This window comes from Paramormyrops kingsleyae, chromosome 1, assembly GCF_048594095.1.
Source record: "Paramormyrops kingsleyae isolate MSU_618 chromosome 1, PKINGS_0.4, whole genome shotgun sequence".
Lineage (NCBI taxonomy): Eukaryota > Metazoa > Chordata > Actinopteri > Osteoglossiformes > Mormyridae > Paramormyrops > Paramormyrops kingsleyae.
In genome coordinates, this window is record NC_132797.1 from 27,518,346 (window position 1) to 27,533,434 (window position 15,089).

General features: G+C 40.2%; 1 protein-coding gene across 1 annotated transcript; it reads left to right on the forward strand.

Moving 5' to 3' along the window:
• The first annotated feature begins 2,549 nt into the window (after window positions 1–2,549).
• On the forward strand, window positions 2,550–14,380 carry LOC111850114 (uncharacterized). Its single transcript, XM_023823673.2, has 14 exons — window positions 2,550–2,613; window positions 3,840–3,947; window positions 4,440–4,595; window positions 4,680–4,818; window positions 4,936–5,099; window positions 5,306–5,440; window positions 5,526–5,711; window positions 5,805–6,328; window positions 6,644–6,786; window positions 6,950–7,171; window positions 7,325–7,558; window positions 7,912–8,036; window positions 8,152–8,424; window positions 8,738–14,380. Exons 1-14 carry the CDS (start codon window positions 2,566–2,568, stop codon window positions 11,744–11,746), a joined length of 5,466 nt encoding a protein of 1,821 aa, XP_023679441.2. The 5' UTR covers window positions 2,550–2,565; the 3' UTR covers window positions 11,747–14,380.
• The last annotated feature ends 709 nt before the right edge of the window (window positions 14,381–15,089 follow it).

A 15,089-nucleotide genomic window follows, 5' to 3' on the forward strand; every position in this document is an offset into this window, starting at 1 on the left:
TCTTAGCCAGCTTCAGTCGGTATAAGGTAATACCCATTCTAGCAAGCTTCAGCCGGTATAGGCTAATGTCCCACCTTGCAAGCGTCAGTTTGTATGGGCCCATTTGATCTAAAGGCAGGTGTAGACATGGCAGATAAATCTTAAAGCAGGAGAAAAAGAGGTCAGCTAACTCGGTTACTCTGTATGTGGTGGAATCACTGCACAAAAGAGCATTTTATTAGAGTGTAGTTGCAAAAAATGAGCACACTGGTTACAGAGATTAAAAATAAATGAATTATGAAGTTTATGCCACGAAATACTCTCAAAACTGAAACAGATGTACTATTAATGTTTTTTTTTTAATTAGTAAATAAAGCAGCAATTCACACCATCCCAGAAAGAATCCCAGAAGCAAAATTTCACAACATTCAATAAAGAAGTAATTGTTGTCTTCAAAGGTGGTGAAAACAGCTTTTAGTGTGCAGTCACCAGTGAGTTAAATGGTTCAGACAGATAAATTGCCTTGTTCTGTTACACCTCAGGTGGATAGACAACGTAAACACCAACGCCCCAGCATTTGAGGACTGCAAGCAGAAGACTCTGAAAACAGGGATTTCACTTTGTATTATTACCTTGGTGCCTAATCTGGATGTTTCAAAGATGTGTGTATTGTATGTGATTCATGTAAATACACCCACAATTCCTCACTGTTACCTTATTGCGTGGCCAGAAGCTTCAATAGTTCAGCCATTTTCCACATTTCTACTCAGCAATGTTAGGTTTACTCATGGGTACAGCAACAGGGCCTGGACTCATACCACCACTACACCTGCTGAAGGGCTTGTAGAGCTGAATGAAAAAGCAGAACAACCCTTTTGCTACACCCAAAGATCCTAAATCATTTATTCCAGTTAGAGTCCACCCAGGGAAACAAATACCAAAGACTTTTATAGCACTACTGAGATTGTAGGAACCCACTGAAACACAGGAAGAACGTGGAGAAAATCAACACATGTACACAGAAAATCAGGATATGATCCACATAGCCTTGGTGTTTAGCTGATATTTATTGTCAGCTTCAGTTCAGGTGCTATTATCTGACGGTCAGCATGAAGGGATTCAAGTAATTATCTCAGCTAAGCAGCCATGACGATGACCTTGAACCTGGAAAAAAGGCTACCCAAATACCGAGAAAAACAATAATAATTTTCAAATTTGATAAAATCCGAGTAAAACCTTCATCAATCCATCTAAAGTTACATTGGCTTTCCAGAAACATAACATATCCATATCAGCATCAAGCCAATGGTTTACGTCTCTAAATTTATTTTAAAAAGACACTAAAAATAAGTTTTATAAGTAATTGCAGAGTCACAATGAGGATGTTAGGATGTTCAGTGGCGTTGGAAGACATTTGACGTTGGGTGGTGACCGAATTTGTCCTGGCGGTGGGGCGAGGGAGGTAGGCGGTGTATATCATGTCATTGCAATGGGTTCACACGCAATAGTCACATCACGAAAGAATGCAACGGAAGAAAGATTTTTAAATAATTTCTGAAAAATTAAGGTTTCATCATTTAAAATAAGACTAACACTGTTTAGGGGACAGCTTCAGCATTCGTTCAAATACAAGAACTCGTGGCCATAGGTGGAAATTAGCGGGAGAACATTTCAAACTAGATTTAAGGAAGCACTTCTTTACACAGCGTGTAGTCAGAGTATGGAATAGTCTTCCTGATAACGTAGTGCAAGCTGAATCCTTGGGTTCCTTTAAATCAGAGCTAGATAAGATTTTAACAACTCTGAGCTATTAGTTAAGTTCTCCTCAAGCGAGCTCGATGGGCCAAATGGCCCCCTCTCGTTTGTACTGTATAGTTCTTATGTTCTTATGTTCACTACTAAACATAACTAAAAAAAAACTGATCCATATGATAAAATGAGTTTGTCTGATATAATTGACTACTAGAAGCCTTCTTATGCAGTCCTGTATGCAGAGTTGATATTTGGAACATCAGATTTTTTGGGCAATATTCCAGACAGAGCCTGTTTCAGTTCCTTGATTTATTACATCTATGTTTCTCAGCTGTTGGCTCACAGGGAGTGTGGTTTCCCCCCCACCCCCCCCTCCCTGTCGGTTGACACCTTTTACCAGCCACCCCAGAACTAATTCTCTATACCATGCGCAGCTCTAAATACTTTGCATTACAATCAGGGGTGGATTAATATACAGGTCATCCTAGGCTACGGCCCATGGCTCCGGCAAACATCAGGGCCCCACCCCACCCCGCCCTGGAAAAAATGGGACAATTTGTTAAATTGGCAACACCTGAGTGTCCCTACTGATGTTAGGCCCCAGATACATGAATCAGCCCCCCGATTACAACCCTCTGAACCTTGTGAAGGTAGAATGTTGCTCATAGAGAGGGATGGGGAAGTGGGGCGGGCAAAGGGGGGTCTTGGTCCCTGAATCCCGGAAGACCTGGGTGTGGCGTGTGCATGCAGGAAGGCCCGCCCCCTTCTGAGCAGGTTTATTAGCAGTAGCGTAGTGAGGAGTGCGAGTTTATCTCTGACACTGCACTGTCTGCCATGGCTCAGCTTCCCCTCACTGTGCTGCTGCTTCTCCTGCTTCCAGCGGTGAGTCGTCATTACTGACACGCCTGGGCGTCTGTTCTGTTTTCGCAGTTCTAAGTTAAAGAAATGCCAGCCTCTGCTAAGACGTATCTCCATATTATGGTCAGAGCATGGGGGGGGAAAAACCTTGTTTTTGGGGATGCCTTAGAGTGTAAGAGTATGGAAAATACTTACGGCTACAATGAATATTTTGAGAAATATATTGTGACAACGTGCGATGGAATAGCATCCTGTCCCCAGCCTTGTGCCCTGTGATACCCGAGATAGGCTGCAGGTCATACCATGACTGTAACTGTGATCGGTAAGAAGATGCATGGATGGATGGATGGATGATATGACAATTCATGCTAATGTAAAAATGCTTTAAGTAATAATTTTAAGAAATATGCTTTGGTGGAATTTGACTTGCTAATTAGTATTACAAATATATGCTTCACAGAAGGTGTAATTATAAAGTTGTTGCACAAGATGTTGTACATTTGCCTCTAAAAGAATGCAGGGATGGTAACTTTTGGGTATTAACCAACCTTTGCTTAACTTCTTCAGAATAAATACTATGTTTCAGAAGAACCTTGTTTGGTTGTTACTGTTGACTGAGAGTTTGTAAATTACTGAATTTTTAGAAGAATTGTTTTGATTTAATAACATAATATCTGAGTAATACCTTCGTCGAACCATCTATGCTTTCATTTGTTTTCCAGCAACGTGCCCATTTCAGGGTCATGGGAATGGTTTATGTCTCTGAAGAGAATTAAATTAAAATTTTAAATGTAATTACATTTTGAAAAGCTTTGTGTTGTATTGGCATATGCTTACAGACACATAAGCATTACAAACACGTAATACCTCGGTATAATTTCAGGTAGCTAATGTGAAGGTTGCTTATACAGGAATGAGGCTTTCATAATGCACGTACGGCATCACTGACTATCAAGACAGCTATTACTTGCACTACAAATATTTTATTTAATTCAATTCAGATAATGGAAGATGAAAATATTATTTAAATTCATGAATACTAAATTACATAATATTAGTCAAGCTAGTAAGTGATAACTGAAAGATTAAGCAGTGGTTCAGATTCTTAGTTTATAGGGGCGAAAGGGGTCTGCAGAAATCACAAGAAGGGTGATTCTGTTGTACCCTTCTTCACTGACTTTTTTCCATCGCCTGCATCTTAATGATAAGCCAGGATGGCCTTGTGATGCATTTTTTTTCACTGTGTACAGGTCTTTAAGGTAGAGGTGGAAGCCCAAAGAAGAAAGAGAGAATGGATCATTCCCCCAAGAAAGCTGAAGGAAAATAAGGACTACACAAAAGAGGAGTTTATCTCCAAAGTAAGCTGGTAGAATCCTTCTGTTCTGTCGGATCACTTTGTTTCGGACACGTCGGGGGCTGTTTAAGGTGTCTAAGCACATCCCCCTTTTGTCCGATGTCTGAACAATCAAAAGTGTCCCACTTTAGAGACCCTTTAGAGTCGCCGCTGAAAATACTGTTGGTGCATTTTACCGATATCCAATGGGCACACGGTGGAGAGCCTGGCCTCCAACTCATTGTACAGCACTGCATATTTCTATTGGTTTGTCAGCATTAGAAACCATTTCTACAGAGGAAAATTATCTAGAAAATGTTTTAAAAGCACTTAAAGCAAAGCCTGAATAACTGAAGGCTATTTGTATTGCATCGATCTTCTACTTTGTTTTGACTGCATTTTGATCACTTGTCAAATAATAGAAGTGCACATTCTGCTCTGGACACTCCTCTCGGTATCATTTTACTATTTGTTATCTATACGTTTACTCATCTTATCTTATCCCATCTTTTTGTAGATTCAATCTGACCGAGAAACCAATGTCCAGCTGATTTATTCTTTGAAAGGAGTTGGGGCTGACCAGAAGCCTTATGATCTGTTTACCGTCAACAAAACATCTGGGTTTATAAGAATTAACGGAATATTAGACAGGGAAGAAATTCCTGTATATAATGTAAGTGTGATTACTGAATATTATTACATTGTGCATTATTGCCTTGTGACTTTCAATGCTAGTGATCATATCATTTCCTCTTAGCTGGTAGGTGCTGCCAAGTACCTAAATGGATCGTTGGCAGAAAAGAACATAGACCTGAAAATTCAAGTTGAGGATGAAAATGATAACACCCCCATATTTGAAAAATTGTCCGGATCTGTCAATGAATCAAGTGCAGCAGGTAGGTTTTCATAGTTTTTCATTACCATATTGCATTATCTCTTGAAAGGAAGTGCAACTGATTTATAGGTATTTCTAAACATTTGCGTTGACATATAACTCTCTTCGGACTTTAAAGGTACTTTTGTCATGAAAATAACTGGCATGGATGCAGATGAAGAAGGAAATCCTAATTCCCAGATTTCCTACAGTATCATCCGACAGGAGCCAACAGGACAAATGTTTTATATAGATAAAAAAACAGGAAATATTTTTGTTAAAGAACCTTACCTAGATCGAGAGGTAATTTTGACTATGTTCTTTTGTTGTTAGTCTGTAACACTATAAAAATGCATAATATGAAAAGAAAGCATTTTCATTAGAAATTATGTATAAAGATATATTGAATCTAAGTCCTTGTTTGTAAAGCCAACAATGCAGAAGCAACAAAGGACAACAACAAAGCCCATGTCTATACAGATACTCAACATCATCTTCCATCTCCCCAGACACACAGCTCCTATATTTTAACTGTACAAGGTGCAGATTTGAATGGGGAAATAAATGGCAACACTGGGACAGGAACAGTGGAGGTGAAGATCCTCGATGTTAATGACAACGTACCCATCTTGGAAAAGGACACGGTAAAACGATTTACTTCTGATTTAAATAGTTCTTCATTGTGTGTGTTTCTGATTGAATTGTATCTGAATCCTCCGTTCCCTCCAGTATGAAGGCAACATTGATGAGAACACAGCCAACGTAGAAGTGTTAAGAATGAAAGCCTTAGATAAGGATCTAGAGAATACTGACAACTGGCTGGCTGATTTCAAGATCATTTCTGGAAATGAGGATAACGTTTTCAGTATTGTGACGGATCCCAAGACCAATGAGGGAATTTTAATGCTTAACAAGGTATTTCTGTGTGTGTACATTCCTCAGTCATGTAACAATTTTCTTGTGTGATCTATTCTTCCTGTAACATCTTGTGCTTTTGTTATACTTAAGCCACTGGATTATGAGAAGGCCAACCATCTTGAGCTGGGAGTTGCTGTTGGGAATGTGGCACCTTTCCGTGATCTTGCTGGAGCAGGATCTGGGGCAGTGGCAGGAGGTGGGGCTGGATCTGGGGGTGGAGCTGGACCAGGAGGTGGAGCTGGAACTTGGGGAGGAGCTGGAACTGGGGGAGGAGCTGGAACTTGGGGAGGAGCTGGAACTGGGGGAGGAGTTGGAACAGGAACTGGGGGAGGAGCTGGAACTGGGGGAGGAGCTGGAACAGGAACTGGGGGAGGAGCTGGAACTGGGGGAGGAGCTGGAACTGGGGGAGGAGCTGGAACAGGAGCTGGAGTTGGATTTGGACTCGGCAGTAAAAGCTACACTATTAAGATCAAAGTAAATAACCTGCCTGATGGTCCATCTTTCAGTCCTGAGGTGAAGCCGATCCCTCTGTCTGAGGATTTCACTAAAAACACTATGATTGCAAAATATCCAGCTATTGATAGTGACACAGGAAAAGTTGCTGAAAATGCTAGGTACGTCCTGTCGTAGAAGAAAAGTGCATTATGTGCATAACAAGAGATGACTAATACAATTTATTTTGAATAATACAATAATTATTATTATTATACTTTTTCTATCCTGAATTTATTTGAACAATATGACTAAAAAAAATCATCTCATTAATTTCATTTAAATAAAGTGAAATCAGGCAAAATACAAAAATATACTGCATTATTGTATTTACTCTTTGATTTTTACAGGTACATAGAATTGTTCCATACAATACATTGATTTTAATGGTATTATTTAACATGTACATACTTATAATTTCTCTTTTTTATTAACAGGTATGCTAAGTCATTCGATCCCGACAACTGGATTTCAATTGACGAAAAGACAGCAGAGATCAAACTTAACAAGCAGCCAGACAGAGAATCTAAGTTCCTTACAAACGGAACTTACTATGCAAAAGTTATCTGCATGACACAAGGCAAGACTCTGTACATTACCTACACAAGCTACCAGGCAGAGCAGTGATTAAGAACAAGGCATTGTGACTTTTTGGTTGCTAGTTCATGAACCTGATGGAGCACGGCTTAAATATCACTGAATATCACACCTTCATGTTTCTCTGTTTGCATTTGTTATTCTAGATCTTCCATCTAAAACAGCCACCGGCACCATAGCCATCCAGGTTGAAGACACCAATGATAACTGTCCTCAGCTCACTAGTACTCACCAGTCCACGTGCTCGGATGCTAGCCACATCAGTGTCTCTGCAACTGATATGGATGACTATCCTAATGCTGGCCCATTTGAATTTACAATAGTACCTGAAGGCACAAGTGGTGAATGGGAAGTGAAGCCTTATAATGGTAATTTTATTGTTTCATTGAGGAACTTTCAGAAGATTGTTCTTACTACTATATTACTTTCACTAGAAAAGCATGCAGATGTGAGGAGTAGCTCTAAACACATCATAGTCACATTCTAGGTGTCCCTCATTGTCTCTTCACATGTTCTTCCAGACACCAGTGCTGTTCTGAAGCCCCGTGTCAACCTATGGCCTGGCTCCATGCAGGTAACATTGGAAATAAAAGATAAGCAAGGTCTGGCCTGTCCTGACAAACAGGTTCTTCACCTGGAGGTTTGCACCTGCATTGAAATGGAGTCTTGTAATATCCGTAAAGCTCGAGCATCCTCTGCTAAGTTATCCATGCCTGGAGTAGGGGCACTTATTCTAGGAGCCCTGCTACTACTACGTGAGTAAGATTCTTCTATGGAAACACTGCAAACGTTATTGAGACCTTGTAGACTAGACTAAGAGAACTCAGGGGATGTACTGTACAAACAATTGATAAACTCCAGAAGGAGAATCCTCAGCTTGTATATATATTATATATATTATTTAATCAATGCAAGAAATAACAGCCAGTAATCTCTAGTTATGACACCAACTCTTTGAATGATGCTTGATATTTTCACTTTTGCATGTTGTGAAAAAAAAGAGATTTTTCACAACATAAGGCTTTTATTCTTCAGTATACAAAGGAAGTCTGCCTTTGTTTCAGATCGGTTTTTACATTTGAAATTTCCTTCTTCATTGTGTCCTCAGTCGCACTACTCTTGTTGCTGTTTTGTACCTGTGGGCATGCCAGTGATGGGATTCTGGGGGATTTGCCATTTAGCACTAAAGAATATCTGATTCCATACCATACAGAGCAAGTAGGGGATGACAAGGTAACTGGGCACAGCACTGATGTCTCAAAAGTATCAAATATTTCGAAATTTTGTCTGTGGTTTCCAAAGTGTGCAGACAAGTTTTGAACAGAATGAACTGTCTTTGTTTTTAAAGGAACTCCCACTGTTAAGTGTTCCTGACCTGATATCAAAAGATACTCATGAGCTGGTCACCACAGATAATAAGGTGTACGCCATCTATAACCAGGGATGGTACGATTCCATCAAAAAAGGACTGATTGAGACTGATTATGGAGTTCAGAGAGGGGTGATGGACCAAAAACATGGATCTGGAAGTTTCCTTTTCTCTGAGTTTTCAAACCATTATGGAGATGTGCTTGACGAAGTAGCCCTCTCTAATGTGTTCCTTAACCAGTACTACTCAAAGGTCAGTAACTCCACATATTTTATAGCTTACAGGTCTATCATATACAGAATGTTATTTTGTATTTCGTGACAAGTTACATACATTTCTAAAAGCAGTGCTCTCACAACAGATTCTTAAAAATAAATCTGTGAATATCTTTTTAATAAATCAAGTCAAATAAATCAAGCATTTGATTTTGAAATATGGTTATTTGCATAAATATTTTCCAGACAATATCATAAGCTTAAATAAATATATGGTGCCAATATTAGAAACAGCTATATCTACACAACACTTGGAATTTTAACTGCTGTATCTTCTCAATATTTTGCAGAAGACACATTTTGCAGCACATGGCGAAGCCCAAAATGACAGCTGTTTAGCATTCAGTTACGAAGGTGGCAACTCACCTGTGGGATCAGTAGGATGCTGCAGCATCACCGAGGTGGACAATGACCTCAGCTTCCTGGACGACTTGGACCCCAAGTTCGTGACTCTGGCTGAGATCTGCAGTCGGCCTCAAACTGACAATGAAGAGTCTGTGAGTGAAGTGAAGCACATCATTGTTGCTGAGCAGTACACACCAACTCCATTGAGCCCTGCAGAGAAGATTGTGAATGACAGCTATGTAGCAACCCTACCTTGTCAACCATACATCATACAGCAGCCTGTGTACTACACCACCACCCCTGTGTTACAATCCACTCACTTTGTTGTTGGACCTCAGGTTCATAATGCTATTCTGGTTACGGAACAGCCCTTAGATCCAAACATGCAGACCATATATGTTGTGGATCGTGCCCCAGGATCTGATAGCATGATACTGAAGGAGGAGAGGGTACTGGTAGGCCCAGCTTCTCCAGATGTTATATTTCCTGGCCACCCAGAAGCCCTCAAAGAGAACATTGTTTTACTTGAAAGAAAGGGTGCTTCAGGTCTGGTGGTACAAGAAGCCACTGCTGAACCAGATAAAGACCTTGTTGAAATAGGTAATGTTCCAGAGTCCCAGGATATCATACTCCCTGAAGGAGAATTGCCGGAAGACCCGTCAAATATTGAAGAATGGCCCCTGCAGGGGGGGGTCATCTGCACACCACAGCAGCCAGTGTTTATGGACATTGAGCGCTCAACTGAGAGAGACATGAAGGAACATTTGAAGAAAGAGGAAGACAATGAACAGAATGATCAGATGGTTCAGCTAGAAAGACTTATCAGTTCTACTGATCTGGAAAATCAAGAAAGAATCCAGAGTTTAGCAGATGATATAGCTGATTCGGGAATAGTAGGTGCAATCAAAGACCTGGGCAGCTCTTCTCATCCAGTGGAGGAGGAAAGTAAATTAATAACTGAAGAAATTGTGCGGGGAGAAAACAGATATGTTACATCTTCCGAACCAAAAGAAATAGAAGAAGAAGAAAATGAGAAGAAGAAAAGAGATTTGTCCATATCAGCAACGAAAGGTCTTCAAGAAGATAAGCTAGATTCTAAGGAAACAGTATACAGGGATATGAGCCTGCCTGAGTGTGTCAAGACTGGCATTGACTTCCAACAGGTTGCTATAGAACATGCAACAGTGCTAGATCAAATAGCCTCTGAAGAAGATGAAATATCTGAATCATCTAATAAAGAGGATGAGACACTGGATATTTTAGAAGAGCACATCATTACTAAGGAGAGTTTAGAAGGAGATATTTCTGTTTCCAATAATATTGATACAATGAAAATTCCACAAAGCTTTAGGCAGACTGGGGAGGGTGAATACTTAGAAACATTAGAACATGCAATATTAGGAATAGTTTCTAAAGATGTGTCACAAATGCCAGAAAATATCTGCCATAGCATTAAAGGGATGAAGGACAGAGAATTGCTTAGCTCAGGGGAAGAGGATTTTGAAGAGATTCAAGTTGTTTCTTTCAAAAAAGAGGACATGGATGTGTTAGGAACTGACTTGCATGACTTGGAAATTGAAAGTGAAACTGATTCTAAGATGACGGAAGATCAGTCAGTGTCAAGTTCCAAGTCTCAGGAGAGTGAGTTCTCTGCTTCACAAATAGAGGAGAACCAAGGAATTACTGGCCATATGCTGGATGAAAACATGTTGGAATTTGAAACATCATTTCTGGAGGGTCAGTTACCGAAATCACATATTGACTTTTCTGTTGAGACTGGCACTGATTCTATCCAAACTGTGGTAAAAGATGAACTGACATCATTGCAAGGAACAGTAAAACAAGGAGAAAACATGGAAGGGGTCAATCAGGGAATTGGTTTCTCTTGTGTGGAAACACAAGATATGTCAGAGTCTGATCTAGGAGCTAGCAGAAAGGACATTATTTCTGAGAATCAATCAATTCCTCGAGAAATTACGGAAGAAGATATGGCAGAGACTGAACCTGAGTCTCATGAAGCTATTGTAGAACATGAAACGCTAACACAGACACTAGCTGAAAATGCCTCTGAAGTTGGAGTAATGCCTGAATCATCTAAGGAATATCTTGTGAAGAAGGAGAAAACAGATGTCTTACAAGAGTGCATTAATACTGGCCAAAGTTCAGAGGGAGAGATACCTGTTTCATACACCTCAAATACTGACATGATTCAAGAAATCCATGAACAAGTGGTGGAGGAAGACAAGTCAAGACCAACCACAGTGTCCTCCCAAGAGGACCAGATGGAAATAAGTTCCCTTGAGGACCATGTTAGTGATTGTCATGCAAGGGAACAAGATTCATCAGCATTAATTAATTTAATGGTGCAAGATGAAGGAGAACCAGAAAGCATCAGAGTTTCAAGACAGAAAGGAGCGGAACATGAGCTAGAGTGCAGTGGAAATTTCCAGAAATCAATACCTGGAATGGCTGACACTCAACAGACGCTGCTGACTCAACAAATGTTAGAACAAGAAGACAACCCCATTGACACTACAGAAGCATTAAGACAAGTTATTGGTGACCAAATGACAGAGAACAACGTATCAGAGTCTGTGGCACAGATCCTTGAGTCTGAAGAGCCTGAAACTGGTTCCCAACAAGCGAGTGCTGAAGGTCTACTTGATTTAGCTATAAGACAGGTTGGCAAATCAGGGGATGACCAACTAGAATCAGAATCAGAGAATATTAGTTCAGAGGACAGTTCTGTCAGCACCGACCAAGAATTGGATGAAAAGGCCACAGGAAGTGTGCCTGAAGGTGACATGTCTGCATCCACAGAGAACCAAGCAGATGATGGTGGGTTACAGAAGGACCTTGAAGAGGATGCTCACAGCAAACCTGAAAAGGGTATTAAACGTAAAACATCCAAAGATAAAAAGCTTCTAAGCCCTAAAAAGTGTAATACACAGTGAATGTGGATGTACAAATATGACATATTGATATTCACAATATTACATCCATCCATTATTCAACTGCTTATGTTGGAATGGGGTGTTGGCTGAAGCCTATTCAGTACAGGAAGCACGCGCACACACACGCACACACACGCACACACACACACACACACACATATGTATATACTATACATATACACTCACCTAAAGGATTATTAGGAACACCTGTTCATTTTCTCATTAATGCAATTATCTAATCAACCAATCACATGGCAGTTGCTTCAATGCATTTAGGGGTGTGGTCCTGGTCAAGACAATCTCCTGAACTCCAAACTGAATGTCAGAATGGGAAAGAAAGGTGATTTAAGCAATTTTGAGCGTGGCATGGTTGTTGGTGCCAGACGGGCCGGTCTGAGTATTTCACAATATGCTCAGTTACTGGGATTTTCACACACAACCATTTCTAGGGTTTACAAAGAATGGTGTGCAAAGGGAAAAACATCCAGTATGCGGCAGTCCTGTGGGCGAAAATGCCTTGTTGATGCTAGAGGTCAGAGGAGAATGGGCCGACTGATTCAAGCTGATAGAAGAGCAACTTTGACTGAAATAACCACTCGTTACAACCGAGGTATGCAGCAAAGCATTTGTGAAGCCACAACACGCACAACCTTGAGGCGGATGGGCTACAACAGCAGAAGACCCCACCGGGTACCACTCATCTCCGCTACAAATATGAAAAAGAGGTTACAATTTGCACGAGCTCACCAAAATTGGACAGTTGAATACTGGAAAAATGTTGCCTGGTCTGATGAGTCTCGATTTCTGTTGAGACATTCAAATGGTAGTCAGAATTTGGCGTAAACAGAATGAGAACATGGATCCATCATGCCTTGTTACCACTGTGCAGGCTGGTGGTGGTGGTGTAATGGTGTGGGGGATGTTTTCTTGGCACACTTTAGGCCCCATAGTGCCAATTGGGCATCGTTTAAATGCCACGGCCTACCTGAGCATTGTTTCTGACCATGTCCATCCCTTTATGACCACCATGTACCCATCCTCTGATGGCTACTTCCAGCAGGATAATGCACCATGTCACAAAGCTCGAATCATTTCAAATTGGTTTCTTGAACATGACAATGAGTTCACTGTACTAAAATGGCCCCCAGAGTCACCAGATCTCAACCCAATAGAGCATCTTTGGGATGTGGTGGAACGGGAGCTTCGTGCCCTGGATGTGCATCCCACAAATCTCCATCAACTGCAAGATGCTATCCTATCAATATGGGCCAACATTTCTAAAGAATGCTTTCAGCACCTTGTTGAATCAATGCCACGTATAATTAAGGCAGTTCTGAAGGCGAAAGGAGGTCAAACACCATATTAGTATGGTGTTCCTAATAATCCTTTAGGTGAGTGTATATAACATGTAACTGCTGCTTACACAAGTGTTATTTTCTATTCCTTTTAACAGACAGTCCCAGTTTGCCTTTATTACAGGGGAATCCAAGATGTAATAATATTGTGCATTGCGACTTAACTCAGCCATTCTGTCGAAAAGGGGTCTGGAATCAAGAATGTGTCCCATGTTAGGGAGCAAAAGGCAGGGTCTGCAGGAGGGCATGTCAAGGTTAACTTTCAGAGCTTTACACAGGAGTTTGTGCTTAATATAGGGAAGCCAGTTTTGCACTAAAATATTAACCCAGTAAACATACATGCCCCCTACTGGAACAATCATGTTAATACAGGTTCATTTCATCTTTCACATGGCATAGTGAAGTTGGAACATGTGCAAAGCCTGTTTTATCAATGATACACCAAGTACAGGAATGTGGTTTATACATAATCTTGAGTGACATGTGAAAAAAGAGAGTACAGTAAGGATAATCAAATGACACTTAAACTGGCACAACAATTTGGGTTTTTGAGTGTTTAAGGCTTTTTAAAGACTATGAAATCATTCATAACATTACAGATTTTTTTGATAAGCTTGTGACTTTAGAACTTAACATTTTCATTGCATTCTCATTTTCCCCGATGTGCTTTCTTACATACTTGTTTCTATAACAAATGAATTAAGACTAAGATTTATTGTTATTACTACCGTATAGCATTGAACGTGTGAAAAACAAGTCATTCAGACAGTGTTTGTTTATATTCCTCACAAAACAAACATGCTGCATAAAATTGATATATAGATCAGTCTATGTCCTTTCTTTTTAAGTAATTTGGTAACACTTTACTTGACGGGTCACAAATTATATAGTATTATACTATTACTTATGTATTAACGACAAACTAATTCTTAATTAAATACTGATCTCATTAATTCATCATTAATGAATCGTGATCTCATGTTTGTTCATTAATGAATCATAACATCTTAAGTATCAACTTTTTGTTCATGATTTGTTCATAATTTGTACTTTCGAGGTAGCCAAGTTACTACTAAGTATTTCTGACCCATCAAGTAAAATGTTACCAATAATTTGAATTGTTTGAAGCCTGTCGCAAAAAAAATTAATCTCTTTTTGGAAAACTTGAGTATGTTGTATGTCTGCTTTGTTTCTGAAATACGCTCTGCAAAATAAAGATGCAGAGTCAGCACATGTGTTTTTCCAAAACCCTTATTAAATCATCACTTAAGGCGTGAAATCTCACTGACCATGTATCTTTTTGAATGAGATACTTTCCTCAGTGTCTTTACCACCCAGGGGCGTCAGAAGCATTTTGAATGTGGGGGGGGGAAAGAGATGGTGGGTAACCTTACAGCTCCTAGAGGGTCACAGCAACAGAGATGGTGGGCAACCTTACAGCTCGTAGAGCAGGGGTCTCCAACTCCGGTCCTGGAGAGCTACCATCCAGTAGGTTTTCTATCATACCCGGCTTCTGATGATCCACACCTGTTCTCAGGTAAATACCAGGAACAAATGAATAATTATGAAATGTGTGGGGGTCACGTCCCCCTCAGATTTAATGGCGGCGACGCCCATGTTACCGCCTAACAAACAAGATTGTTTTCAGGCTGGAAGTTGGGGTCATCTAAAAAATCTCCATTGGGATGCTTTCATCTTCAGCTCACATATAATCTTTGCAAAGTAGACCTCACCATTTTTCCCCATGTGCTTTCTACTAATAATTCACTATTGTTTGTGGCACTTGACATTTTCCCATGAACAGAAAAGGGCGTCGCTGTTCATAGTAAGTTCGAGCAATAAATTACTTTTACCCCACACATTTAACCACATTTAACCACCAGTCATCATTCCTGATAGTTACTGTCACGTCAGCCTGTAGGGGAAATACTGATCACACCCAACACCAGCAAGCAAGTACTTGCAAAGGTGATAGGTATGCTGGTACG

Excerpts from the sequence above, each read along its gene's own strand:
- LOC111850114 (XM_023823673.2), top strand. The coding sequence starts at position 2,566 with ATGGCTCAGCTTCCCCTCACTGTGCTGCTGCTTCTCCTGCTTCCAGCG. Across the intron at positions 2,614-3,839 it reads TGCTTCTCCTGCTTCCAGCG|GTCTTTAAGGTAGAGGTGGA; the intron begins GTGAGTCGTCAT and ends CACTGTGTACAG. Across the intron at positions 7,172-7,324 it reads GGAAGTGAAGCCTTATAATG|ACACCAGTGCTGTTCTGAAG; the intron begins GTAATTTTATTG and ends ATGTTCTTCCAG.